Source organism: Gouania willdenowi, chromosome 22 (assembly GCF_900634775.1).
Source record: "Gouania willdenowi chromosome 22, fGouWil2.1, whole genome shotgun sequence".
Lineage (NCBI taxonomy): Eukaryota > Metazoa > Chordata > Actinopteri > Blenniiformes > Gobiesocidae > Gouania > Gouania willdenowi.
In genome coordinates this window covers 21,788,614-21,816,582 of record NC_041065.1, presented here as the reverse complement: position 1 = coordinate 21,816,582, position 27,969 = coordinate 21,788,614, and the positions used below count along the sequence as shown (strand labels likewise).

Sequence of the window (27,969 nt, the reverse complement as noted above, 5' to 3'; positions counted from 1 at the left end):
TGCAGCACAAAATAACCACACTTCCTGCATTTCTCTGGTTTGCTTTCAAAACAATCCCTGTTGGAGAGGAAAATGCCACATATTCCTGAACGTACCACGTCTTCATCAACCACTGTGTTTGCATGAGTGTGGAGTGCTATGCACGAGATTCAACATGACATTACACGACTATAAGCAGATGCGTTCAGGCTAAAGTTGTTCTCCGAGTACCTTATAATGAAGGCATCACAGGTTTGGACTTGTAGTGAGTGTAAATTATCTTGTTGGAAAGCATATCTGTCAAAAAATACTGTTTAAGTTAGGCTACAAATTGATGAGCAGTTTGTTTATGGAGAAAAACCCAAAGTCCAACACATTATTTAGAAGGGGCACACATATATTAAAGTGTCTATTTGTACGGTTGCCGTACGGTCAACTCCTGGTGCTATTGGTACAGTTACCGAAGTACTAGTACGTAGCATCTTAGGGTTAGGTTTAGAGTTAGGGGTTAGGTTATAACCCAATATTGCAACAATTTCTAGGGTTAGGGTTAGGTTTAGTCTTAGTCACGGGACCTAAACTGACCAATGACTGACCGTACGGCAACCGTACGGATAACCACTGCCAATATTTAACATGGCCCTCCTTGTTTCAACACCATGGACTGTGTTCGAAATCGCATACTAACGTACTATTTGTAGTAAGTTTGACGACAAAATATGTATGTAGAGCGTTCACATTAGATAGTATGAAAAGGTTGAGTAAGCAAGAAATACCCGGATGAATACTATATCGGGACATTTTTCAAGTACGCACGGTGGGCACTCTAGTCATACTCAACCGTCCCATGATGCATTGCGAGCAGAATGTAAAATTGTCCTGGGATAGGCTTTAAGCTAAAATCAAACATCCCCTTTTCAAAACAAAAGCATCTCTTCTTGTTTTTCATCAGTTTTTAAGGCTTTTGGCTCTTGTTTTGAAGTTTACCGGAAGCTTTGTTAGTAGCACAATTGCGTGTCTTCGAAATTCTGTGAAATGTGTATACGTGAGTTTTCTGGATCAAATGACCACATGTTGATATTCTACTTGGTCACTTTTTTGCTTAAAATGCTTTCAGAACTTTCAAAGGTGGCGAATCAACGGAGATATTTAGCCTCAGTGTGCTTCAAGTTTTTGTCGTAGTAGGTTTGAAATGCATCTTGGGAAACCCTGGAAGTATACATCAGTGGGAACGCTCATCATCCTCATCACATACTGTAGTATATACTCATTGAGAGTGTAGTGGATAGTACAGAGCAGGGTTTGGGTCAATTATGATTGTAGTTGCGTAATTGATCATTAATTACAATTATGGCATAATTCTAATCGTAATTTTAAAATCTGTCGCCATTGTAATCGTAATTGAGTTCAGATAATTGACTTCGTAATTATAATTACCATTGAAATTCACTAAAAACTGTTTAATTACAATTAAATAAACACAAAACAGGTCTATGGCTTACACATATGTAGTTAACAGATATTAAAATATGTTTCATATTTAGTTTTCTCAATGAGTTTCCACACGCATACAGGTGGTAGGGGTTAGAAGAGTTAGGGGTTAGTGTACAAAGAGTTTATAGTTATTGATAAATTCCAACTCTTGGGCGTAGTTGGGCTTTTACATAAGATATTGTAATAAATGCACTAAAATGTAAATGTAAAGATTCTAAAACAACATTGTACACACAAAAACCTGCATACAATCCTCACAAAACTATGAACAAAAGTTAGTAAAATTGTTAATTGAACTTTAATGATTGAGAACGTAATTGTAATTTACTTTTAGGGGGAAAATATATTCATAGCTGATTTGTAATTGAACATGGATAATTGAAGATGTAATTGTAATTCAAAAATGTAATTTACTCCAATCCTGGTCTGGAGGGTGCCATTTCGAACACAGCCCGTGACCTTTTCAAAGAGTGCGAGCCCCACATTAAGAATCATTGGATCATTGGAGTGTAGATAAAACATACATTATATTGGGGCGTATTAAAAAGCACAGGGTGGACTGTGATCAGGTGTGCAGCAGGGAGACTTTAAAAACCAGCATGACAGCAGCCCTCCAGGATCACAGCCTGCCATAATGATAGTACACGTCTTTACAACAATATAAAGTCTATGTAGCACTTTGTGAGCCTGTGGGGAGCACAGGCCTGAGGTTGAGGTACTCCAACACAAATATCTGCAGGATCTTGTTGAGGTTCTGAATGGTGGCGCGATCCAAGTTCTGCTCATTGTCTTCAAACGTGTGCCACACGGACGGGAACGGGTAAGGAATGAGATGGAGAATCCGAACACCTGCGGTAGAGAGGACGAGGGTGAGAAGAATCACGTGACACAAAACAAAGCAAAAACGTTCGATCTGAGTGACTAGTGAATGTTGGATTGTGTGGATGATACCTCTGTTTAGGAAAGGCACGTGATCATCCAGCACGTGAGCCACAGGTCGATCAGGCCAGAAATACTCCACACTGTCCGGATGGTCCGTCAGTTCGTTCATGAAGTGAAGACGTTGTTCTGGATTTTTGATGAAGAAGAAAAGGTAGAAAGATTGTTTTACTGTTATACTATTTGAAAAAAAAATGATGCCAAAGCATTCAGATTGACAAACATTTTTTCAGTTTTTCATAATAACATCCAGTGGTTAATTTTGCTGCTAAACTCAATAAACGTCACTGATTCATAATATATACGTTATGATCTGACATTGTCAACTTCAAATCAAACACAGATGCGTTTCCGTCTTAAAATAAGCAAAGTTATGAGTTAACGGCCGTTTTGCACTTGTATGACAACCAAATTGCAAGCGAGGGTTTATTTTTCATAATAAAAATTAAAAAAAAGTTACTGATTGAAATTACATTTTGAAATTTTTATATTATTTTTCAAATTAACACAATACACACAATAAATATCAACTGTGTTCAAAAACAAATTCTAGAAAGAAGAAAAAAAAAAAACCCCTGGAGTCGATAGAAATTTGTGATATCAAAATGGGGTCACGACCCAAAAAAGGTTGGGGAACCACTGCTTTGTGGCCATAGTTCAAGTTCTGATATTGTGTACAGAAATCAAAGATGTTGGAATAAAACTTGCTGATTTTTTTTTTTTTAGATGTTGGTAAATTATTTGGAAATTACTCTGTCATTGTTATTGGATATTTATCCATTGGTAAGGCTAACATAATTGTACAGTATCACACTTCATACGCAAAGGAACTCAAAGTGGTTTTTATGGACAAGTCTGTTAAAATATAAGTTTACAGATCAAACCTCAACAAATACATCACAATTGTTGCATCTTAAAAAAAAAAAAGCTTGAACTTTGTACAGTGTAGAGTTATTATAATCTAAAGAAAATAATAATAATCAAAGAAATGAGAAATCACATTGTTATAGAATTTTATTATCAAATATAACTCCTTCAGTTTTAGACTTAGGATCATATTGTCTCAATGTTAATTTTTCTGTGTGGGAAAAAAAACTCAAATATTATCCCATTTGAGCCGGTACAGTGTGACACAACAAACTCTAGTCATTTGGCAGCGCTCACAGCCCTTTGCATGATATTGTAATATGACTAATATTACTGATGGATTAATGACTCATGAGTGTCATGATTCATGTTCCTGCACCTTCACTGAAATAATGGAAAATATAACCATTTGGGTAACTCTTCAGTTTAGGGAACACCTATTAACCAATAATTAGTTGCTTATTAGCATTAGTAACATATTAGTCATCATTACGTACTTATTAATGCCTTATTTAGTAGAACTTATTAATGCCATATTATACACTTAATGGCTGTCTCCCAGTCCAAACAAGGTTAGGGTTAACCCTAGTATGTTGAGATCATGAATCATATACAACAACTTCCTTATTTACTACTAATAAGTAATAATTCTGATGTTATTGAGGGAAAACTCTTAGTTAATGGTTGTATAATAAGACCATGCAGAATAAGGCATTAACAAGTACTTAATAATGACTAATGAAGAGTCAATATGTTACTCATTTGTTTGCTAATAAGCAATGAATTAATGGTTCATAGGTGTTCCCTAAACTAAAGTGTTCCCATTATGGGTAATAGTTGTGGTTCGTCACCTATGTTCTGCAATCTAGAAAGCCAGGGTGTTGTGTTGGGGAACTGGTTGCCAAAGTGAGGAGTGGGGGCCCCGATCAGGTCCAGCAGCACAAAGAGATCCTGCAGAAGGATGACACAGCAAAAAGTAATGACAAGCTGTATCGTGAGAAACTTTCCCTTTGCTTCCCATCCGGTAGATAACATGAGGAAGGAAGCCTGCTCCACCAAAACTCTGCTGATGATGAACCTGTGACTCATCTGAAGGACAAAACTGACGATCTTCTCCTTCTTTGTTGAGGTGTAGTTGCGTAAAAGCAGATTATCACTAAGTAGGTTTTACTAGAATATAGATGATGACTCATTGTTTCGATGACTAATCGTGGAGGAAGATGTGATGCGTGCCGTACCATCCCATCCAGTTGGTTTGTGTCGGTAGCTCCAGGAGGGTGAGGGGTCAAAGCCATCTTCTGGGCCAAGTGACGGGAACCATAAAGAGAATCTGTGGAGCTCCACCTCACTAAAGCCTCCTCTCCATCAAAGAAGATCAACTGGAGGCTCAGGTTGGGACTGGAACGCTGTGTGTAGACAGAAAACTACTTGATCATTGCTGCCATCTAGTGGTAAGAAATTATAACAACATAATATGATTAAATATCTTGAATTAAAGCAATATGTACTTTTTGTCTGATGATACATTTCTTTTCACAAGTTAGTTTTCTGGTAACTTACCGGTACTTAAAGATCTTTTAAAACATCTCCAGTGGTAAGAAATTATAACTAAAAAGAACTACAGATAAGCCTACTGTAGTTCTGTAGTCATTAAAACATTATAGATGGTTGAATTTCAATAATATATAATGTTATCTTATAAAAAACAAAAACTTATGCGCGTCCACTGCAAAAAAGTGAAATCTTAATAGGAAGTAATGCCTTGAATTAAAGCAATATGTACTTTTTGTACGATTGTGTATTTATTTTTACAAGTTACAGTTACTTAATTTTTTTCAATTTTTTTTTACTTCTTTTCGAACATCTCCAGTGGCAAGAAATTATAACAACAAAAAAACCCCTTCAGATAAGCCTAAACTGATGATGAAGAGTTACAAAAGTCATCCTCTGTCATTAAAACATTAAGGTTGAATTTTAATTAAATATGTTGTTACCTTATTTTAAAAAAAAAAAAACTGTATGTACCGTATTATACGTATCAACTGTAGAAAGTGAAATTCTAATAGGATGTAATATCTAAAATTAGAGCAATTTGTACTTTTGTCTGATAATATATTTCTTTTTATGAGTTAGTTTTTTGTAACTTACTAAAATATCTCTATTGGTAAAAATGTATAACTAAAAATTACTTCAGATAAGCCTACTGATGAACAGTTACAATACAGTATCCTCTGTAGTCATTAAAACATTGTGGTTGCATTTCAATAATATATTATGTTATCTTGTAAAAACAAAAAAACTGTATGTATTATGTGTGTCCACTGTAAAAAATTGAAATCTTAATAGGATGTAATATCTTTAAATAAAGCAATATTAGTTTTTGGTAACTTACTTAAAGATCTTTTTTTTTTTCTTTACCTCTTGTGTTGGGAAATAATTTTCCTTTATTTAAGTGAAATCAGGGACATATTACTTTAAAAAGTAACATCATCTGCCAACAGAACAGAAAAAAACGGCTTTTTTTTAAAATGGGATTCTCCTACAAAAAGCCCAACAAAAAAACAACCCGCATATATTGCCTTAATCTAATATATATATTTTTTAAAATAACTTCTTACAGTGTATGTGTGCATGTATTTTTATGTTTTAGCCATCTAAATTTAAAATCCTCACATTTGTGCAGATCTACAGTATCAAACACATCCCAAATGTCCTCTTTTACTTTTTTTTCTTTTGATTTTTTAAAGCTATTTGTATTCTTACAAACGCCGGATGACGTATTTTGTATTCCCTGCTGTTTCCGCTCTTTGGTTGACCTCTAGTGACAGACAGCTGAGTCTGATAAACATGTCCCTGGCGGAGCTCCTCGTCACAGTCTGTGTCACTTCCAGTGCAACCGACAGGTGACTGAGCACAGACAGTACATGAATGCTAACAGCGTTTCCTCTGGCAGCCACAAACATCGTTTACCAAACTATGATTTATTTTTGAAATTTATTTGAAATGTATTTGTGGAAAGCCCCTTGAGATGTAACATCTCACTTTCGAGGGGGACCCAGAACATATAACATTTAAGATTCAGCAAATTACGAAACTAAACAACCAATACTGACAAAAAGACAATTTTTCTCATACCCCACATCTCAGGGTGAATATATACATATAGATCTACACGTAAGTGTCTACAGTATATAGATCCACAGATATCATACAACCACATACAGCAGACATATACTTACATAAGCTTAGCTTTATACATATAGACACACATATATACAAAGCTATATGACACACATCTATAGTGGAAAAGAAAACAAAGACAGAAACAAAAATGTTATCATTAAAAGCATTGACCATCTGTTTCTAAGAAAGTAAATAGAGCGGTTCTAAAGGAACTTAAGGTGGTAAGTGACCTCAGAGATAGATAGATATAGGCAGATGATTCCAATCTGAGGTAGCTTTAAAACAGAAGGACCTCCGACCAACCTCTTCAAGGATGTGAGTCTATGGACACGCCCACTCATGAATATGTATAAAAAGGCCACAAATCAGCCTGTTTGTGTAGAGTTGCTCAGAAAGTGACTTTTCAGAGGCTAAAACTCAGGAAAACCGGAAAATAAACCTCAGATACTATGTTTTTGGAGTTCTTAGAACAAAATGAGGATGGGTGAAAAATAGCATGATATGGGATCTTTAAGTCTCCAGCTTGGAGAAAATAGGGAGTGCCAAAAAGCATACAGATTTTTTTTTTTTTCATACTGAGCTTTAGGAAGTTAATATTCATACCTTCTGAGCCTTGAGTTCTTCATCCAGAGCTCGTGCCAGCTCCAGCATCAAAGCACAGGGCACGGCTGAATCAGTGGCTCCTACAAACTCCAGGTCGTGCCATTGTGTGGGATAGTATTTGGAGTCATAGTGACAGGCCAGCACCAGGCGGCGCTTGGCTGAAGGGTTCAGGGTGGCTACGAGGTTGGTGAAAGACAGCGGTCCGTACGGTGTTTGAGACACAAACTTATCCTCTGTGACTTCCCAGCCTGCTCCAAGGGAACCAAGTGTGCTTTTAATATGCTGAAAACACACAAGGTGGATTTTTATTAGCAATCCGTCCCCACCTCAGATAATCCCAACATCTAAAATAGCTTCTCAGAAAGGTTGCATTATTCAAATCTCTATGTAAATGTCTGCAGTTTGAGGTTTATAACGGGAAGCATAAAGCTTGCAGACTACAACTCTAGCCCCTCCAAAGATGGGTGTGGTTTTCAGCTTGGCGTCAAATAATTGACAATTATGGCATAGTTATAATAGTAATTCTAATTTTAGAAATCTGCTGCTGTTGTAATTGTAATTAAATTGTAATTGAGCTTCGATAATTGACTTGTAATTGCCATGAAAATTCTATAAAGAAGTCAATTATAATTTCACGCACCATTTTACAGCTCGAAGTACAGTTCTACACATATAAAGTTGATTATTAAAACATTGTTCATACGATTTACCATTTAAAATGTATACTGACACAAAAAAGGCTTAGACACCCACACCAAAAATATTAAAACCTATATTTTCATTGATTTGGAAGCTTAACAAGGAAACCATTAGATAGGAAAGAAATTAGATGATATATATTTGTTATTAGTGTATTTTACAGCAGATTTAGGACCTGTTATCATAAGAGATTAGGGATGTCCCGATACAACTTTTTCACTTCCGATATGATACCGATAATGCAGCCTTGCGTATCGGCCGACACTGATATGCTATCAGCATGAATCATATATACTTTTTTTTTTCTATAATGAAAAAATAATTTTTACTTATTTTGTAGTGTGGAATGTTAGAAAAGGCTTGATCAAGTGATGTCACTCAAACAGAGAACAATAGTCAGGAACAGTAGGTATGGGAAAAACTGACCCATTTATTATTAACCAATTGGTTACACACATTTTAACCTTCAACATAATATCTACAGTATTCTACAATTAAATACAAAATGAATTGGGGAAAAAATTAAAATATATAAAATCCAAAAATTTGAATTAGATATCCAATATTCGTTTTCAGGCTAATATCGGACCGATATCCGATATTGATATCGGATCGGGACACCCCTATAAGAGATGCTAACAGAAAGCTAACACAAGAGATAGATTAATTTTTATTAGGTTATTTATTTCAGGCTCAGTAATTGTGATTAAACTGTAGTAATTGAGAATGTAATTGTAATTGACTTTCAAAAAATAATATTTTTTTTTAATTGTAATTGGAAAAAATGCGGGTCACTGTAATCACAATTCAACATGGGTAATTGAAAACGTAATTGTAACTGTTTTTCAGCCCCGTGTCGTACCTCCTGTACAGCCTGGTTACCTGCAGACCCCGGGTACCTGATGACCAGCAGGGGCCTCAGGTCTCTCTGCCACAGCTGCTCCACATCAGTGTGAGAGACAGCAGCTCGGATCTCATCGTCTGTTAGTGTGATGGCTCTGTGGCTGAGCTGGACCAGATCAGAGGAAACAGAGCAATGAAATAACAGTAGTAATAATAGTACACATCTTCACATAACATAGTTGCCATGTAGCATCCATCTATTTCCTATAGGGCCAATACTTCCTAAGTAACGTCCTGTGTGAATAATAAGTATAATACATATAAATTGAGTTTTTGGGAAGTTAAACCAACTGAACAATCTGTATTGCCATAAACACAGTGAAATACTACACACAAAAACACCAAGTTTGTCCTCTGGCCTTTTAAAAGAAGAGATAATATAGATGTTTGTAATCAACCCATAACTCATTTTATTTATTGATTGATTTAGTGTAGTTTAGTTTTAATATAAGAGTTCCACCCCTATCAATAACCACATACAATTCGAAACAAAGGCTAATAAATAACCACTTATAAAATCAGGAGACAAAATGCACAAATAGTCTTTAATAACGTAGATTACGATTATGACTCGCATAATTGGATTAGGGGCCCGGGGACCCGCCCCCTCCCCTTTTTAGGCAATTTCCATTAAAGTTGTTTTCTCATTTATTTGTGAGTCAAATATTGCGACAGTTGTTGGTACCAAATCATTGACACATACCAATATATGAATAGGGCCCATTATGCCGTGTGTGCCCCCGGGGTGCCAGGGGTCCCCATTCTTCAAATGACTACTCCTCCGTTAATGCTTATTGAATCGGGCTGTAATTTGACATGGACATTCTGTAAGCAGATGTCAAGAGCCTATCGGACACTTTTTTGAAAGGTGGGAGGGGGACGGGGGCCCACCCCCTTTTCTGGTCATTTCTAAATTTATCGGAACATAGTCATGTGATGTATCATTTCAAAGGCAATTCAATGTAGATTACCATTTTATGTTGGACAATTTAAATTGTTTTACTCAGTGGAACAGAGTCATTTCACTGGATTCTCGGGAACGTGGTTTGTGCGATTCGGCGCGGAGACGTTCCGCAGTCCCGGCCGTAGTTCATTAGAAATTATTCTTCAAAAATTCTTCTTAAATCATCTTCTGCATGTCAACACCTAATGCAGGGTTCTAATCGAGGTTATCTGAAACTTTATTTTTTACCATGCTTCGATGGACCATCTTAGGCTAGTATACACATGTGGAGTGTATCGGTAACCATGGTGAAACCGCATAGAGTAAAGACATAAAGTGAGAGAGGGCATGAAGTAATTAGATGTTACGTGACTTCTACTCCTTACTACCTTTGTTGTAAAAAACAAAAAAAACCCAAAAAAGTTAACTTTTGCATTTGACTAGAAACTCTATCTGCCAGATGTGATCTGCTCCTTAAGGATAACGTTTTATTTAAAACCAGTGACTCCTCCATAATACACATTCATGCTATAATAAGAAGCAAAGTCAGCTCATAATATGTATTAGTACAATAGTGTTAACGTGCCACAAACCACTAATGTTACGTGTCCTGAGGGTCAATGTATCCTCTTCCTTCATAGGAAAGCTCATTAGATTACAAACATATAGAAGATGTTTGGGAGACTTGTAACTTAAAGTCACCCATCTTACATCCTGTACCTTAAATACTAATTGTTAAAGCTGAAAAAAATAAATAAAAATCCATCCGTGGTGATTAAAAGTTTCACAAAGCCAATACAAATGGTATTATAACGCAAAGGCTGTGGACACTTAATACAGAGGTATTAATGTGGGTTAACAGAATCATCCTTGTTAATGATCAATCACAGAAGAAACAGAATGGGTGAGAGAACCACACATGGTACTAGTTTGGATTCTGATTTCAGGTCACAAGCATCAGTTCAGTGCAGGTCAATCTGCAGTCACCGGAAACAAAAGCATATTGATTCCCTGGTCTCAGGACTCCTGTTCATTTGGTCTCAAAGGTTACCCACTGCAGCGTGGTTGCCTTGGTAACAAACAGGGATAAGGAGCAGTGGAGGAAAAAGCAGACGGTAAATATCAGAGTCAATGCTCATAGATGTTCTGCTTTATCTACTCTTTGTAACGCAGACATGGGCCTCTTCATACGTTTGTGCACCCCCCCCCCCCCACCCTCCCCACAAAGTAAATTGCACAAAATTACAGAAAAATATGTAAAATAGCAAAATTAAACAAACTCCAAAAACAAACAAAATCACCACAAGATATATACACAAAACAATTATATATATATAAAAATTCACAAAAATGACTCCAAAAATGAACAAAACGATTCCAAGAATACATTAACTGTTAGAAAAATATACAAACAGACTCCATCATGACAACAACAACATGGTGGTAGCCCTCAGCATAATCTAGAAGTTGCCCATATCTGTTGTACGGTGTGCAAGCTTTGCCCAGATTACACAGCTCAACCATTCCTGAAAGTGCTACTATGGATATGCTTATGTGCATAACTTCCTGTGTAATGGAAAAGAAAGCCATTAGCGATTGGTGAATTAACAATATTAAAAAAAAATAAAAAAAACCCCATAATGCTCATATATTAACAAACAATTGTTTTATGGCAATTATGTCATCACTGTAAAGAGTCGTTAAAATTGTCTAAAAGCCTTTATGTTGCGTGTGTTGAGCAATTGTCTGTACACAAGTGAAGTGAAATTTGCCTATTGTAATGAACCCCATTATTATTATTATTATTATTTAATCTCTATCACACAGGAAGCTACAACAATATTTAGGAAGTAACATCCTAAAAAAAAAAAAAAAAAGGTACTATACTGTTTAGTGTTTACTGTATAGTATACCAGTGATTCTCAAAATTTTGGCTCAATTACCCCCTTTCTTTTATTTTTGTATCCAAGTACCCCCTTTGTCTGACTACAACATTTAGCTCAGAGTTCTATGAACAAAACAACTACAGAGTATAATGATAACACACATTTTAAAGAATACAATTTTGTAAATAAGTGGAAAGAAGCTGTATTTAGTGCCTCCTGAATAGAATTATTTCTATAGTTTTCATCTCCTGCCTGGTGTGGATACAGGACTGATGCTTGTATTTTCAGTTCATGTTCAAATTAAGATCATTTAACTAAAAATAAACATTATAAAACCCTATATTTTGTACGCTTTCATTTGTTAGTTTTCTTCCCTCTCTCTTTCAAGTACCCCCGGTAGTGCCATTGCGTACCCCGTACCCCCATTTGAGAAACAATGCTGTATATTTGTAATGAAGAATCATGACGTCAGAGGAAACATTAGCTGTAAGGAAGTGACTGAAATATGGAATCCAACCTGTTTTTCTTGCTGTGAGGCTACAATGGAAACCATTTTTTCTGCTATACAGGAAAAAAGCACAAACAGTGCTTCAAACTTATAAATATATAAATACACACGGTGCATATATATGTGTATTTCCTGTTCAGGGAAATGATAGACCTGAACATTTCCATGTTTTCAGGACACAAGACAAAATATAGCTCAAACAGGCTTTCAGCCAATCACAGGGTCAACCAAAATAAACAATGGCAAATAGATTTACTCCTCACTTATGTGTTTTTAAACTGTGTAAGAACACGTACACAACCTTTAGGTATTCATAATTACCACTTTTTTTTTTTATCTCATTATCAACTTACACCATTATGCAAAGATATGCAGCCCAGCGAGTCATTAAAACAACAAATAAATGAATTTATAATATCATGCATGCAAGTTTTTAGCATTATCACACATACAGTACAGGCCTCATCAGGTGACACATTCTTTTCTCTATGCACGATACATTCACTCACAAATTCTGTTTTGAACAAAGAGCTGCACACTGTGGTCTCTGGCATGCATGAGCCCTGTAATTTCAGTGCATAAGCTACAATCATGTGGTCACATAGACTGAATATAGCCTTTCAAAGCACCAGGGCTCCCTAGGATGTGAGGGGGTTAAAAAGCGGGGGCCCACCTAGGGTCTATCTACATATGCTAAGACATTAAATTGGAAGATCAAATGTGATGGCGGTGCTGCCATAGCAACTGGGGAAGAGGAGGATATAGGATAAATGAGGTGCATAAATGGACAGACACGTTCAGGTGCGTCTCAGGAGGATTACACAACTGTGCACAAACAGAGGACTGATGGGCTGAATATCAAAACAAGTATGACGGTTTCTTATTTATTGGCAAATGTAGTATTGATAACAAAAATAGCTGATCATAAAGGAAAATCAAATATGCCTAAAAACACAACCATACTTTTTGTATAGTAAAACACCAATAGGAACAATATTCAATGTTATTTTTGATTGACTATCCACATCTCAGAGCAATAAAACAGTCAAATATTCACTTTTTAAGAAATGTCAGAAACAATGTGAGGAATAAAGAACACCAGCATCCACAGCTGTTTATATCTACCTTTTCTTGAGTCCATGGGATCCCACTGACAGCCTGGATGGCTGCTGTAACGCACACGGTCAGAGAGAGAGTGAAACACAGAAACATGTTGTGATGTCTGCGGCTCTGTTGTTCTGCTGTTAATGCCGAGGCTCCTTCACACATTCCTGTTCTCTGCACTGAGGGCTAGTGCAGTGCAGATCATGTGAAAGGCAGGAGGAGGACTCAGGATCGAAACCGCGTGTGCATGTGCGTGCGTGCGTGCTTATGTGTGTGGCCATTCTATTGAGCCTCATTCAGTAACCGAATCACGCATTGATAGTTGTTTATTTTCACCAAACGATGTTACCTTTTGCTTGTGAACTATTGCTCAAACATTTCAAAATTCAATATATATATATAAAAAAAAATTATAATTAAAAAAAAAAAGTTGACTTTAATCAAAAATAAATATTTTCAAAGAAAAAAATTGCTCAAATGCAAAAAAAGAAGAAAAAAATGTTTAGACCCAAATAATTACGTTCGAATACTTTCCTTTTATTGATTTTTTTTGTATTTGGGCCATATTATTGGTAGTACATTTGTGTACTACCAATATTGTGTATTATTCAATCAATCAAAGAAAATAAGTGTTCAAACGCAATTTTTTGTGTCACTTTTTTTGCGTTCAATTATTTGGGTCTGAATTCTTTTTTTTTTTTTTTAATTTGAACACTTTGATTTAAGTGATTATTATTATTATTATTTTAATTGAATAATAAAGACATAAATTTACCTCCATAGTTTTATTTTATTTGGTCGCATAAATTAGTATCCAAATGCAATATATATATAATATATATATATATATATATATATATATATATATATATATATATATATATATATATATATATATATTAATAAACATAATACAAATGTATATGGATAACACATTTTATAAACATTTTTATTTGTTTATGTATTTCTTTGTTTATTTTGACATTTTGATTGTTTATAAACATTGTGGCTTTTTTTGTTGGGCGGGGCTTAGCCTGGAGGCAAACCCACAACGGTCTTCGTTTTTCCTGAGCACGAGTGTCCGCTGGAATCCTATAAAACTTTAATTTACGTCCAGTAACGATATTCCTCCTATTCTGGCACCCAAACACACAACAAGACGACATTTTAAAGCTGTAAAATTACTGCTCCACAGTCTTTAGCCAGCGGCGTTTCTTGTTTTTGCCTACAGCTACGTCACTCGTGACGTAGCCATTGTTCACGTCACTTTACTATCTTTAAGGAAAGCAGAAAATAAATATATTTTTAAAATGTACAAGCAGTATAATTATGCGACATACAAACTCAGCATATTATATATCTTAAAAAACAAACAAACAATACAACACTGGTGACGCAATACGTCATGAGAGCGCGCTGCGTCATTCGCGACGTAACCTCACGCACGTGGTTTAACCGGAAGTTTGCATCATGTGCGCTGTGTGTCAGCGTTAGCGGTTCACGGAGTTAAACTATTTGTTATTAGTTGATGCTTTTGGTCAAAGGAGATGTCTGAGGACGTGAGCAGCTTGAAAGCTCAGCTTGAGGAGAAAAAAAATGAAATTGCTATTCTGAGTAGAAAGTTAGCTCAACTGGAAAAGGTACGAATAACTTTTTAAATGTTGTAAACATTCAACAGTTTTTGTTTAAATGAGAAAGAACCGGTGGGTTCACTGGGGGTAAACCAGCAACCAAATGCTGGGCTAAAAACGTTATCTGTAAAAACTGCTGCAGCATTAATTTTTATCAATAGTTGGTCGTTGGTTTTCTTTTCTATGCTGTACGGCAGTGTTTTTCAACCTTGGGGTCATGACCTCATGTGGGGTCGCCTGAAATGTTCGAATTTGGAGAAGTAAAAAGTAATATTATTATTATTATTTTTTAAATCAATTACAAGACAATACGATCTTAAACAAATACATTAAATCAATCCTGGCTACTCTAATTCTATAAAATTGTGTTTATGGTCACCAGAAAGTATTGATATGATAATAGAATCACAATCCATGAAAGGTTGGGAACCACTGCTGTACTGGGTAACAGAAGTTTATTCAGATAATCCCAACCATCCCCAATAATTTTATGTTGGGCTTTTTTTTTTTTTTGGAGCATGTGAATATGCAATAATCATTTAATAATTCCTGATCCCATTTTACACTTATTTTGGTTATGTAACAGAACACAAGTTATACTTAAAAAAAAAAAAAAAAAAAATCTGTGGATGATTGTTGTTTGTTATTTTAATGTTCCACAATGTAAAACCAGGGCCAAACTTCAGCACCAGAACTCCATCACAAAGTGACATCTCTGAACCCCCTGACAGAGAAACCAGCATTAAGCAGAGAAGACATCCTGAGATACAGCCGACAGCTCCTTCTGCCTGAGCTCGGAGTGAGAGGTTGTTTTCTTGCTCTTACAATTACCAGAAAAAAGTCAGTGACTGAGGGCTTGTGTGGCACAACTCAGAGGTATCATGAATGTTTGCAGGTCACCTTAACATCTCAAAGACGTCAGTGCTGATTGTGGGATGTGGAGGTTTGGGATGTCCTGTGGCTCAGTATCTTGCTGCTGCAGGCATTGGTAGGTGTTGTTTAATCTCCTTTAGACACGTGTGTTCTAGAATCACAGTTCATTATTACAGCGAATTTTGATTTAGTTTATAGTTTTGATTAGAATGCAACATAGTTTAAATCAGAATGACTATTTCAGTCTTTAGTTTTTAGTCAACTAAATGACAATGTCATGTAAAATATAAAGCATAAGTGTATGCATTTTAAAAGAAAATTATTTATTAACTGTATTGGGAATGTATCATTATTTGTGAATAGATTTGGTGTGATCAGAGTGTGAGACCACATGAGCAGTCTTACATCCGCCAACACAATCAGCTTACTTCCTATTCAGAATCAGAAAAGGTTTATTTCCAAGTAGAGTTAAAAAAATACAAGGAATGGGGTTTAATGGATGGCGTGAAAACATGAAAAAAAAAAAACAGAAATGGTATAATAATTTTAAATATAAAGGATGGAAGAACAAATATACATGTAGTGCAGGTAACAGACAACAAGAGTAGTTTGGATTAGATACATTCATAAAATAAACATTTCTATTTGGATTTAGTTCCCATGTGAACATTATAGTTTTGCATTTATTACTAAATAAAATTACCAATATATTGATGTAGTTTGGTTGACTTGTATTTTTATTTTCTTTATTAGTCATATTAGGTGTGTTTTGCCTGGCATCTGACGATACGATTCATATCCCGATACAATACATCCCGATATTAAAGTATAACGCAATTATTGCAATTTTTTAATATCTATAGTATATATGTCTTAAGAAACAACTAATCTGTACATCTTCATGAGAACATTATCTATGAAATATATTTTATTGGTATATTTTACACTCAAAACATTGGCTTTAACATGCCATGTGCCAACAGTTAAAATAATCCAATCTGTGGCTTTTAAACCAACTTGACTTTAGTGCAACTTAACTGAGGTATGTGCCTAGAACAACAAATAAATGCAGAAAGTTAGTACTTTCTTTAGATTTTTTTTGAAAAAACAAGCTTGTCGACCAGCTTGGGGGGAAAAAAAAAAAAAAAATAGATGTGGATGTATTTTGAATCGATTCGAGAATTGCACAACGTAATATCGCTATATAATCTTGTTATTTTCGCTTTAAAAAATTTTTTGTCAATGAATACAATGGGAAATCTTTAGTCAACAAATTAATACTGCCTCAGTCAGGTAGAAATATTCCTGGAAAAGGACAAAACCAAACAGGAGAGAGAGATCGTAGATTTGGTTGGACAGGGATTGCAGATCAGGAACCGTTAGGTCCAAAGCCAGGCTGCCTCTAAGCAAGAGGAGGAGAACTCCATACCAACACTTACACACTGGGGATTTGAAGTCTAGGTTCATGGAAAGTGTAAGTGATCATTCAATTATTGCCATAGAAGAAGAAAAATGTAAAAGCATTGACATTTTTTTTTTTAAATAGTTGGAGGAACTAAATCAGTTGGATCTCCCTCTTTGTTTTGGAATAAATGAGTAAACTTATCAGTGTCCAGTAGTCCTCTCTGATGGACTATGTCCTCTCTGTGTCCTCAGGGCGTCTCGGGTTGCTGGACTATGATGAGGTGGAGCTCAGCAACCTGCACAGACAGGTGCTCCATGGGGAGGAGAACCAGGGCCAGGCCAAGGCTCTGTCTGCAGCCAGCACCATCAAAAGGTAATGACTTTACATCGTCACATTTAACGTGCAATAACCCTGTAGTTTTCCTTTACCAAACAGAGACGTCTAGACTATGTGTAGTCCAGCTGTGCTCAAACAGAGATGTTACTATGCTGCTATTATTAGGAAATAGCTGCTAACGGGGGATAATTGGTGTACTTTGTAGCTTTCTGTGACCCATTGGTAGTTTTGCAGGTCCTGCTGGCGCTTCTCTGTCTCACCACTGTTGATTTATGGTTGCGTTTTGCTCCTCAGTTGACAAATATTGAGTGAACATTTTATTTTAGAGACAGCAGCTTGTGTTGTCTCACAGTAAGTCTACTGTGCTCAGTCCGTAGGTTGCACAACAGCTGCCACAAGAGGGCGACATATGACATCACCAAAATTTGATGAGTTTACTAACAGGATTTGTGTTTAACCTTTGGCTGTCACTGGCAAACTTCAACACATGCAGATTAAAAATTACCATAGAGAATTTTGAGCGATACCTCTTGCAATGAATTGCTTGTGAAAGAAATCTTGTAACTGAGAATTACAACTCACACAAAGCTATTTTTTGGTTTGTTCTTGGTGGAAGTAGCAGTTTGTTTACCATGTGTTGGTGCAGTTCCATGTCCTTCATTTTGCTATTTAGCCACATGCTAATTCTCATTGTGTTCTTATGTCTACAGGCTCAACTCCAGCGTAGAGTGTGTCCCCTACCACCTGCAGCTCACACCTGATAACGCTTTACAACTCGTTCAACAGTATCCTCACATTACATCTGTTGTTGCCATAGCAACATCTTCCAGCTTCTATCCGTGAAGCCTCATCAGAATCTGTGATGACTTTAAAGGCATGAAGATGACTACACAGTGGAGCGACCTTGTTTGAAACCCTGTTTTCAGACCTTGACCTGGTTGATTTCATGTATGATATTGTGGTGGATTGTTCAGACAACGTCCCAACCCGATATCTGGTGAATGACTCCTGTGTGCTCAGTGGGAAACCTCTTGTGTCAGCGAGTGCCTTACGAATGGAGGGCCAGGTGAGATAAAAGATGAACCCCTGTTATGTAGTGTGTGGATGGATCTCTATACAAACTGTACAACCATTAGTTTGGGTGTGTGTGTGTGTGTGTGTAGTTAACCGTCTATAACTACCAAGGAGGCCCATGCTACAGATGTCTATACCCAGTGCCGCCGCCCCCAGAGACTGTGACCAATTGTTCTGATGGAGGCGTGTTAGGAGTGGGTGAGTAATTTAAAGCTTTGGAAAAACTGTTTTAACTCTTTAATTAGGCTAGGGTCAGCAGCAGAAGGTATTAAATACTAAAAGTCAGTCTCTGTCAATGCTTTTAAGGCCATTTTTAATAGTTTACACGTTATGTTAATGCAACTAGTCTGACTCATTTTATATTTGTTGTTCTGTAGGGTTGTAACGATTAATCGTAAGGCAGTTAAAAATCGATTCATAGGTATCACGGTTGATATCGATTTTCTGAAAATTGAATCGCAGTACTTTTTTTAACCAGCAGAGGGCGCTATCCACAAGTGTAGGCGGCGGGCGGAGTCTGCTAATACTTTCTTTCTGGCCGCCTTCTACTCTTAAATATGTTAATAAATGATTCATTGCCCCTTTAGCACCGAAAGAATATCTGTAATATTACTTGAATATCTGTAAAAGTCACGTTTTTCTATTAGCTCTGTCTGCTAGCATAGCTTCTCTTCTTCACTGCAAGAATTTCTGCATGCCAACCGACCACTGTGTTACCAGCGCCCTCTGCTGGTCCAAACAAATATGACGTAAATCAGTGTTAATCACGGTTTTTTTTTTTTTTTAAAGTGCAGTTGTTAAGGCACAAAATACATTTTCAGTTGCACTTTTAAAAAGAAAAAGAACTATTATGCAGTTTTGCATTGTTTATTATAGAACCAGAATTTAAATTAATAGGCTTCATTTCTATTATTCCTTTATTTATTTCATTCAAAATTTATTTTTAGTTAAATTGCATTGTTTTGAATAGTTTATCAAGGGATTCTTTTGACAATGAAAAAAAAATAAAATACAGTATTTATTTTTTTTCCCAAAAAAAAAATTTGTCTACAGTCCCATTTTGTAAAATAAATCGCGAGAGAATCGTATCGTGAACCCAGTATCGTGAATCGAATCGTATCGGGAGTTGAGTGAATCATTACATCCCTATTGTTCTGGTTTTCCTTTATTAATACTATCACCTGCCATTGTTGTCGATTGGAAATTCAATGTACTTCCAGCGAGTTCATTTTGTCTTCTTTTTGAATAATATGTTAAGGTTTCATTTATGCCGACAACTTTTTTTTTTCTTTTGGAATTTTACTTTATAAAGTTGTAATCAGATCATCTTAAAGATAGTGATTTTCAGGGGAAATCTAATAAAACTGTCCACAGTTTCCAGTCTTGTAATATTACTTCATTACCCAGCAAGATAGAAATTCCACAAATATTTGACTTTAAGGAATAAAGAAGTACATTTTGTTGTATTACTTGAATTTTACATATATGCCCCTTTTAGAAATGTATTTTGTAATAAAATATATATTCTTTGTTTTCAGTTCCAGGAATAATGGGATGTTTCCAAGCTTTGGAAGTTCTCAAGATGGCTTCTGGACAGGGCTGTATCATTTATTGTACACATCCATTACCTAAGAGCAGCTGCTTCTATCAAACATTAGAGAAAAGTGATTGATTGTTGTTGCAATATTGCTGAACAGACAGACTTGTCATTTAAAATCAAACAAACTGGAATAAACCTGCTGGTTGCATCAAAAAGGCACAAACTGGACTCTAACCTAAACCCTGCTTAAGCACTGGTGTTTAAATGTGACGTGTACCTGATAGTTTCCATTAAACTGTTGTTTTCCTTGACCACGGACATGCTAGCTTCCTGTAGCCAGCAGTTAGTGATGTTTGATGCCCAGGACTCCAGGTGGAGGTCCATCAGGCTGCGGCCCAGGCAGCCCGACTGCGCTGTTTGTGGAGAGAAGCCCAGCGTCACCCGCCTGGTGGACTACGAGGCTTTCTGTGGCTCAGCTGCAACAGATAAGGTTTGTCAAAACAAAGGAACAACATCTCGTCCACATGCTAACATTAATTTTGGTTTTCATTCTTCATTTCTCTCCTAATGATCGGAAAACTCTTTTAGTGCCGGAAACTTAATCTCCTCTCCAAGGATCAGAGGATCACGGTGCAGGTAGGGAGCGCAAAAACCAGAAAGCCGTTGTTTATTGCGTGACTTGTTGTATTTAGTGCTGCTCTTTGTATGATTACACACAGTTTTCTCTGTTTTCATGCGCATTCATAAAGTGATTACATCTCTGCGTTGACCCAGCCTCAAATGGGAAGTGGTTTGAAAGTGTGCCTGTAGCTTTTCTATGGGAAAGAATAACATGCTCTATTGGCTCTGGGAACACTGGTAGTGGATTGCATCTGTTTATATTCCTGCAGAATTGGCAGATTGAAACCCGCTGAGTCATTAGGTGCTGAGATGGGGATCGTGATTAATGGGGGCGCAATCAAGATTGCACAACGGGCTTCAGTTAGAAACAGTTTTGTTTCCTGCAATTTTATGGAAAGCCAGTGAAAACAGCTTGTGTTCCTCCACAATTACACAAACATTTCACCCGTTACTGAAGGTAATTTAGATCCTGTGTTTAACTAAAGAATCAAATCAATGGGTATTTAAAATTATAGAAAAATAAACTAATTTTCCCGTAGCAACAGCAGTTTGAAGCGTGCCTACATTAATGCGTTTTTCATTTTGATTCCAGGAATATAAATGCCTGTTGGACACAGCAAGCCCTCATCTTTTACTAGATGTGCGCCCCCTTGTGGAAGTGGATATATGCAGCTTACCCTTCTCTCTAAGTATCCTTTTCCTAACATGTATTTGCTGCTTTGCATGCTAATAATTATTACCTTCGTCATATTGACCTTTTTCCTGTGATTTTTCTCCTGATACAACTACCAGATATTCCCCTCTCAGGTTTAGCAGAGAGGAAAGAGGACAATCTCCTTTTACTTCGGGACAGGATCAGTCAGTTAAAGCAGCAGATGGCAGGTGACTGCCAGCCAGCAGGTAAAAGCGTCACCCTGGGCTCTGTGTGTGTATGCAGGCACGTCGAGCCACTTCGTGCATATTTACAGTCCCCCGTGTTGTCCCGCACTTCAGGCCCGGAGGCTTATTTTGGTCAGCGAGTAACAGGTTGTAGTGCAGTTGCTAGGTGATGCTTATTTTCCAAAACAAGCACAGTTAATTTGAGCAGGTGGCCTACTTTTAGAAAATAGCCACAAAAAAACAACATTTTTGTGGTGTTTTTTTTTTTTTTTCTTCTTTTTGTTAGTCTGTGAAATAACTCAATGTTTGGGCGTTGCACTTTGTAGAAATATGGTATTTTAATCTTTAGACCTTTTTTTATTTTGATGAACAATTTTCTGATTTATTTTAATGGCTGAAGGTTTCTCATATCCACCAGTCCATAATGTGTAGATAATGGCATTGTGGAGGTCAAAGCCTTAGTCCTGTTTGAAACTGCATGATGACATAATGACAATTACTTAAACTTGCTAGCAGTCAACCAATCGCCATGTAGCAACATTAGCTATAGATTCCACATCCCAACCTCAGTGTTCTTGTGGATAGACGAGTTATTTTATCACGTTTTTACAATTCAAAAGTATGACTTTTGAGACTTTTCACCTAGGATGATTCTGCTCAACCTTGCTAGATAATGAATTAACTTCTTGAGTCTCACTATGTTCTGTCAGTGTTAAGGCAACAGCTTTGTTGGAGGTTTTTAATGAGATGCAAGCTTGATACATTTTTACATCAGTTTCAATATGGTTTTACTCTCCTAATATTTGTTCACGTGCAATTTATTTTGCATCTATAAAAGATTAAACAGCACATCAGATTAATTTTACTTTTCTGATGTGAAATTGATTGAGTTTCCCTCATTAACCCCATTAGAATCCTACCTACCCTGGTTATGGTAAGTTTTTTTTTTCAAAATCAGCTTTTTGCATTTTCTAAAGTTATTTATAAAATAAAGGTAGTGGTATCTTTTTCCCCTTTCCAACTCATTTTGCTTGTTTTTAATTTACACTCATTTAGTAAATCAGTGCTATTAAAAAATAAATAACATTGACTAACATTGGTTTTCTATTGTTTCCCCATGTGTGATTTCCTCCAGTTTATGTGATCTGTAAACTGGGGAATGATTCTCAGACTGCAGTTCAAGTTCTGGAGAAGATGATGAGCGGATCTGAACTGAGCAACTTTACAGTGAAGGACGTCATTGGAGGACTGATGGCGTGGGCCACAATAATAGATCCTACATTCCCACAGTATTAATGCCTTTTGAATATGTCCGTGTTAATAAACTGCAAATTCTGTCTTCTTCCAATGTTAAAAAAAAAAAAAAACAAAAACTGTTTTTCTGATTTTGTCCTGCACATGGTCTGTATAATTTGTCCTAGGTATATTAAGTGAAGTTTTTTGTGATGAAGCTCAAAGGATAAATAGTAGAAACAGATCAGAACAAATGTTAAACGTGAATCTGGATGTTTAGTAACAGCAGAATAAAAGCTTTATGAAAGAAGACACTGTCTATCAAGTTTGGTGTTTGATATGCTGTTTAGTTAATATTAACATGTATTTATCTGGATTAAAAGCCATTTTAGAAAAAGGGTATTAGAGCTCAGATCTGTAACTTCAAAAAAAGAAAATGAATTTTAAGTCATTTTTACACTAAAAGCAACAGAAACCTATTGATGAGAATATATATATTTGGTAGATACTCTAGAAGTTATGAGTTACTCCTACATTTTTCATTCAGTAATGTTTAGCTTACCTATAAGAGAATGTTGATTTTTGTAAGTACAACTTAGAATGTACTGTACGTTCTCAACAACACTTTAGTTCATCATGTCGACACAAAGCCTCACTAAGAAACTTTATGCAAGCATAAGGAAACACTATATTATTAGGATTTTACCTGGTATGTTGTGAAGAACTGGTTCTTATTTAAAACCAGCCAATTCTGATCTAAAATATATGTTTTGGTGGGAAATATACCAAAGTAAATTGCTATTAATGCTACTGAACAATGTTACTCTGCTATGAATGCCTGAGCTGACAGACATTATTAATAAAATGCAAACACAGCTACACTACAATTTAAAAACTTCAGTCACTTTAAAAAAAACAAAAAAAACTGCTTTTATGGGTACTTGTACTTCTTTTAAAGTACATTTCTAAATCAGTCATTTAAGTACTTTTTAAAAGAATTAATGATATTCTGACACCCAACCGTTACTGAGTAGATTATAATTTTTTTGTGATTTTTTTTTAATTGTTATTTCTGTTTCATGGCACATAGAACATAATCCATATGTTGTAAGTCACTTTCTCTGGTTCAGGTTGTGGTTCTACCTATTATGTTGTTATCCACATGACACATTTGGTATGGCACTGTTTTGGAGTTATATATATATATTATTTAATTCATTCACATTATTTTCTAAAACAAAAAGAAGAATTGTAGTTTTTGACAAACCTGTCATTTTATACATTTGCCTTTGTGGAAAACAAATTAAATGTGGTCTCTTCCTTTTTATATATGAGATGTTACTGTATGCAAGGGAACCGTGGCAAGATTTATTACCAAAATAAACGTAGGAGGTGAAAATAGGAGTGTCCCGATCCGATATCAGCCAGAAAACTATTTATTTTATTTTTATTTATTCAGTTCATTTCCGACATGGTTGCAATCACAGAAAATTCATTTTGACATTCAGAGCAAAATCACATTGTTTTGTCCTTTTGCATGCCGGAAAGGGCGACGGAAAAAAAGCTTCACACAATTACTCTGTTAAAACATGCAAATGCAGAGAAGAGCCAGGGTGTGAAAAGAAACTCAAACATTGTGGTTGGAAGCCAGCCTTACTAACCACACCTCAACTTCTATTGCAGAATCAGTTTTCAATGTATTCTTTGAGAAGTAAAGTGTAAATATATTTACTTTTCAAACTATTTAATTTGAGTATTCTGGGGTGGAAACATACTCCGAACCCTAATAGGAAGAAGTTTAGCACAAATTTGTGGGTCTTAAACCTGACTTGAAAAAAAAAAAAAAAAAGTGATTAAACTTTCTCTTTTAGTAAATCTACCCCAACAAAAAGTTGCAGGAGATCTTCAAAGAGTGTTTTAAACTGAAGGCGGTCCTCCTGGGGAATAAAGTTTTCTGTTCTCAGCTCTGCCAAGTTGGAATAGCGGAAAAGCAACGCGCATGCGCACTGAATTGAGGCGCCATTGCTTCAGAGGGATTGTAGTCCATCTGGTCCTTCCTCACCGCTACAGCTGGTTACAAAAAGCGAATGAAAAGACTACAAGTCCCAGTCGCGCCCGCTGCCGCCGTTACTGCTGCTTTCTTTGGTCGTTCCTCGGGCAGGGGGAGCAGTCACAGCTGGAAGGATAATAAGATACGCATGAATTTACGATGAGGAATACACGATAAGATAAAATAAAGTGACGGCTCGGAGGATGTGAGCAGGGTTTATAAGCAGCGGGAAGACTGACGTTTATCATGCGCGAACCGCGGCGCTGCGATTCGACTCCCAAACAGACTCACAGGACTATCAACTCTAGACTCTGCTTTCCCCCCTCAGTTGATGGGAGTTTAGAAAAAGTTTCTCCAGTCTTCTCACAATGGAAAGAAAAGCGCCATTGACGGAGAGCGAAGGTAAAGTATCGCTTTAGGAAGTTTCAACTCGACATTTTGCCGTCGTTTTTTCCCCTCCTTCTTGCCTGATGCGCTTTTTTACGCAGTGAGACAAAAATAAAGTCTCCAACGAAGTAGTGAAGCCAGCAAAGCGAGCACATTCAGGGCTTGTATAACTTGTTTTGCTGGCATTCTTGACTCGGGCTGTGTTCTGCCAGCAAAGCCGATTGAAAGTGGGAGGGGTGCAGATGTTCAGAAAGCTTGTATCCCAGATGTTGTAGCGTTTAAACCCGAGCAAAGGCACACATAATGGATGCGTTTTACACACTTTACGCGTTGTTTTAAATACACGTTTGGACCTGGAGGGGCCTGGTGTGCTCTGAAAAGGTAGATGGAGATGTGCTACTGCTGAGACAGAAATAATAATTAAAAAAAAAAAAAAAAAAAAAAAAACTTCATTTACCAGCGAAGTGTTATTAAAGCAAGTAAATGTGTTCGAAGCCTAAATATTTACACGTGTTGATGCCGAGTGGTTGATTTTGCGCGTCATGATTGCCCACAATTGAAAGTTTCTATTGCAATGAAAAGACTTTGTTTACTACAACAACAAACAATATCAAAGTGAGGAAAGATAAAGATACAAGTCTTTATTTATTTACCAGTGCGTTAACATTTAAAGGACACAGGGATTATAATGAGTTGTATTCTGTTCTCACCTTACTGTAACTGAGCTGCTTTTATGGGTACATGTACTTTTTTTTTTTTTAATAAAGTTAATTTCTTAAACCAGTCATTTAAGTACTTTTTAAAATAAATAATTAATTACATTTCGACACCCAACCGTTGTGATTATTTTTTTTTTAAATTATTGTTATTATTATTATTATATTCTGTTTCATGGAACATAGAACCTAATTCATATGTTGTTGCCATTTCTGATCAAAGTCACTTTCTCTGGTTCAGGTTGTGGTTCTACCTTTTATGTTGTTATCCACATGACACATTTGGTATGGCACTGTTTTAGAGTTCAACATGTATCTATACACAGAGCCTGATATACTGTATATATTATTGAATTCATCACGTTATTTTATTAAAAACCAAAAAAAAAAAAATTTTGTACATTTTGACAAACCTTTCATTTTATACATTTGCCTTTGTGGAAAACACATGATATACAAGATGTTTACTGTATGCAAGGAAACCGTGGCAAGATTTATTACCAAAAATTAAACGTAGGAGGTGAAAGGTGAAGGGGTGTCCTGATCCGATATCGGTTAACGGACCGATATCAGCCAGAGAACGAATATCTGATTTTTATCAGACTCCATCTAAGAGCTCCGATAAGTTTTTGTCCCCGCCCTCAGTTGTTCCCACCTTATACTGACAGTAAAAAAATAACTGAAGTGAACTTGAATTGTGACTATTGTTATCTGTTTGAGTAACATCACCTGATCAAGCTTTTCTAACATTCCACACTACAAAATAAGTAATAAAAGTATGTATGATTTGTGCTGTTATCGTATCATAGCGATGCTGGTCAACACTCAAGGCCGCAATAAAATCGGTATCATATCACAAAAGGAAAAGGTTGTATCGGGACACTCCACGGGTGGAAAGTAACTTGTAACCTTTTATTATATAATTGAGCTACTTTTACTTGTACTTGAGCACAATTTCATTCAAGTAACAGTACTTGTGTTTCAGTAGGATATATCAGAACTCTTTGCACCTCCGATTACTTTAGATACATTTACTAGTAAATTTAGTGAAAAACATTCATGTTGGAAATATATCATGTACGGTTGTGTGTGTGATTCAGATTGAGATTATTTGCATTTACCAGTATTCCCACAGCCAGGCCATAGTGGAATCAAACAAACATCCTCCTGGTCCAGTTTGTGGCTTTAAGTGATCCCAGTATGTCTTATATAGAATAGAAGAGAAGCTGAAGAAAACCTAAGGGACAGACTTCTCACCTGAATCTAATGATCGTAATCATGACATGTCTGTTGACGATGTTCTATTAGGATCAGGTGTGGTGATCGAGCACAGGTGGATTTTATGGTCTGCGACTACACTGGGTTTGCTATTAATCTACCTCTGCAATAACTCTACCACCAAAGTGATGATTGTAGTAGAAGTAAACCTGCACACTATATTAAAAATAAAAAATAAACTCTCCTCGTGATATTAGATGTGCTTTGGTGGCTGGAATATCTACTTTGCCTTGCTCTGATGGAAAAACTTCTTTAGCAATGATTGTTTCCTTGCTTTGATTGAATTGAAAGTGTAATACATTTTTAAAGATAATCCGAATTATGTTTAATGAAGTCACAGTGAACATCCCAGTACAGGACCAGTGTCACTGATATTATTCACTGCACCTTATCATGGCCCCTCATTGAAACTAAAAGCCATTATAATTTACTAATACTTATGAACAAGATTATTTTTAGGGATGTCCCGATGCAACTTTTTCATTTCCGATATGATACCGATATTGCAGCCTTGCGTATCTGCCGATACCGATATTGATCCGATATCAGCATGAATCATAAATACTTTTATTACTCATAACAAAACTGAATTGACAATTCCCAAAATGGCAGAAAAATATAAAAAAATGACAAAAAAAAAACCAACAAAACCACACAAAAAGACTCCACAGACAACTAGGGGTGTCCCGACCCAATGTCGATATCGGATATTGGTCCGATATCAGCCTGAAAACAAATATCAGATTCAAATTTCCGATTTTTTTTTCTTTTCTTTAATAAAACAAAAATAATTACTTATTTTGTAGTGTGGAATGTTAGATCAAGTGAGCAGAGAACA

General features: G+C 36.2%; 3 protein-coding genes across 3 annotated transcripts in view; 2 read left to right on the top strand and 1 right to left on the bottom strand.

Annotated features, from left to right (window-relative positions):
- Nucleotides 1–1,134: 1,134 nt before the first annotated feature.
- qpct (glutaminyl-peptide cyclotransferase) lies at nt 1,135–13,334 on the bottom strand. The gene is made up of 7 exons (XM_028437842.1): nt 13,130–13,334; nt 8,627–8,773; nt 7,066–7,347; nt 4,518–4,685; nt 4,131–4,230; nt 2,425–2,541; nt 1,135–2,322 (listed from the first exon to the last, which is right to left on the bottom strand). Exons 1-7 carry the CDS (start codon nt 13,271–13,273, stop codon nt 2,141–2,143), a joined length of 1,140 nt encoding a protein of 379 aa, XP_028293643.1. The 5' UTR covers nt 13,274–13,334; the 3' UTR covers nt 1,135–2,140.
- A 1,217-nt stretch (nt 13,335–14,551) lies between these two features.
- Nucleotides 14,552–23,012, top strand: mocs3 (molybdenum cofactor synthesis 3). The gene is made up of 13 exons (XM_028438943.1): nt 14,552–14,748; nt 15,413–15,545; nt 15,635–15,727; nt 17,269–17,389; nt 18,064–18,138; nt 18,302–18,419; nt 18,517–18,625; nt 19,966–20,028; nt 20,294–20,457; nt 20,556–20,603; nt 21,181–21,277; nt 21,381–21,488; nt 22,603–23,012. Exons 1-13 carry the CDS (start codon nt 14,656–14,658, stop codon nt 22,761–22,763), a joined length of 1,383 nt encoding a protein of 460 aa, XP_028294744.1. The 5' UTR covers nt 14,552–14,655; the 3' UTR covers nt 22,764–23,012.
- A 1,824-nt stretch (nt 23,013–24,836) lies between these two features.
- prkd3 (protein kinase D3) overlaps nt 24,837–27,969 on the top strand; it is a 40,632-nt gene continuing 37,499 nt past the window's right edge. The window contains exon 1 of the mRNA XM_028438140.1: nt 24,837–25,152. The gene's annotated coding sequence lies outside the window, so the exon portion shown is untranslated. The remainder of the gene's footprint in view (nt 25,153–27,969) is intronic.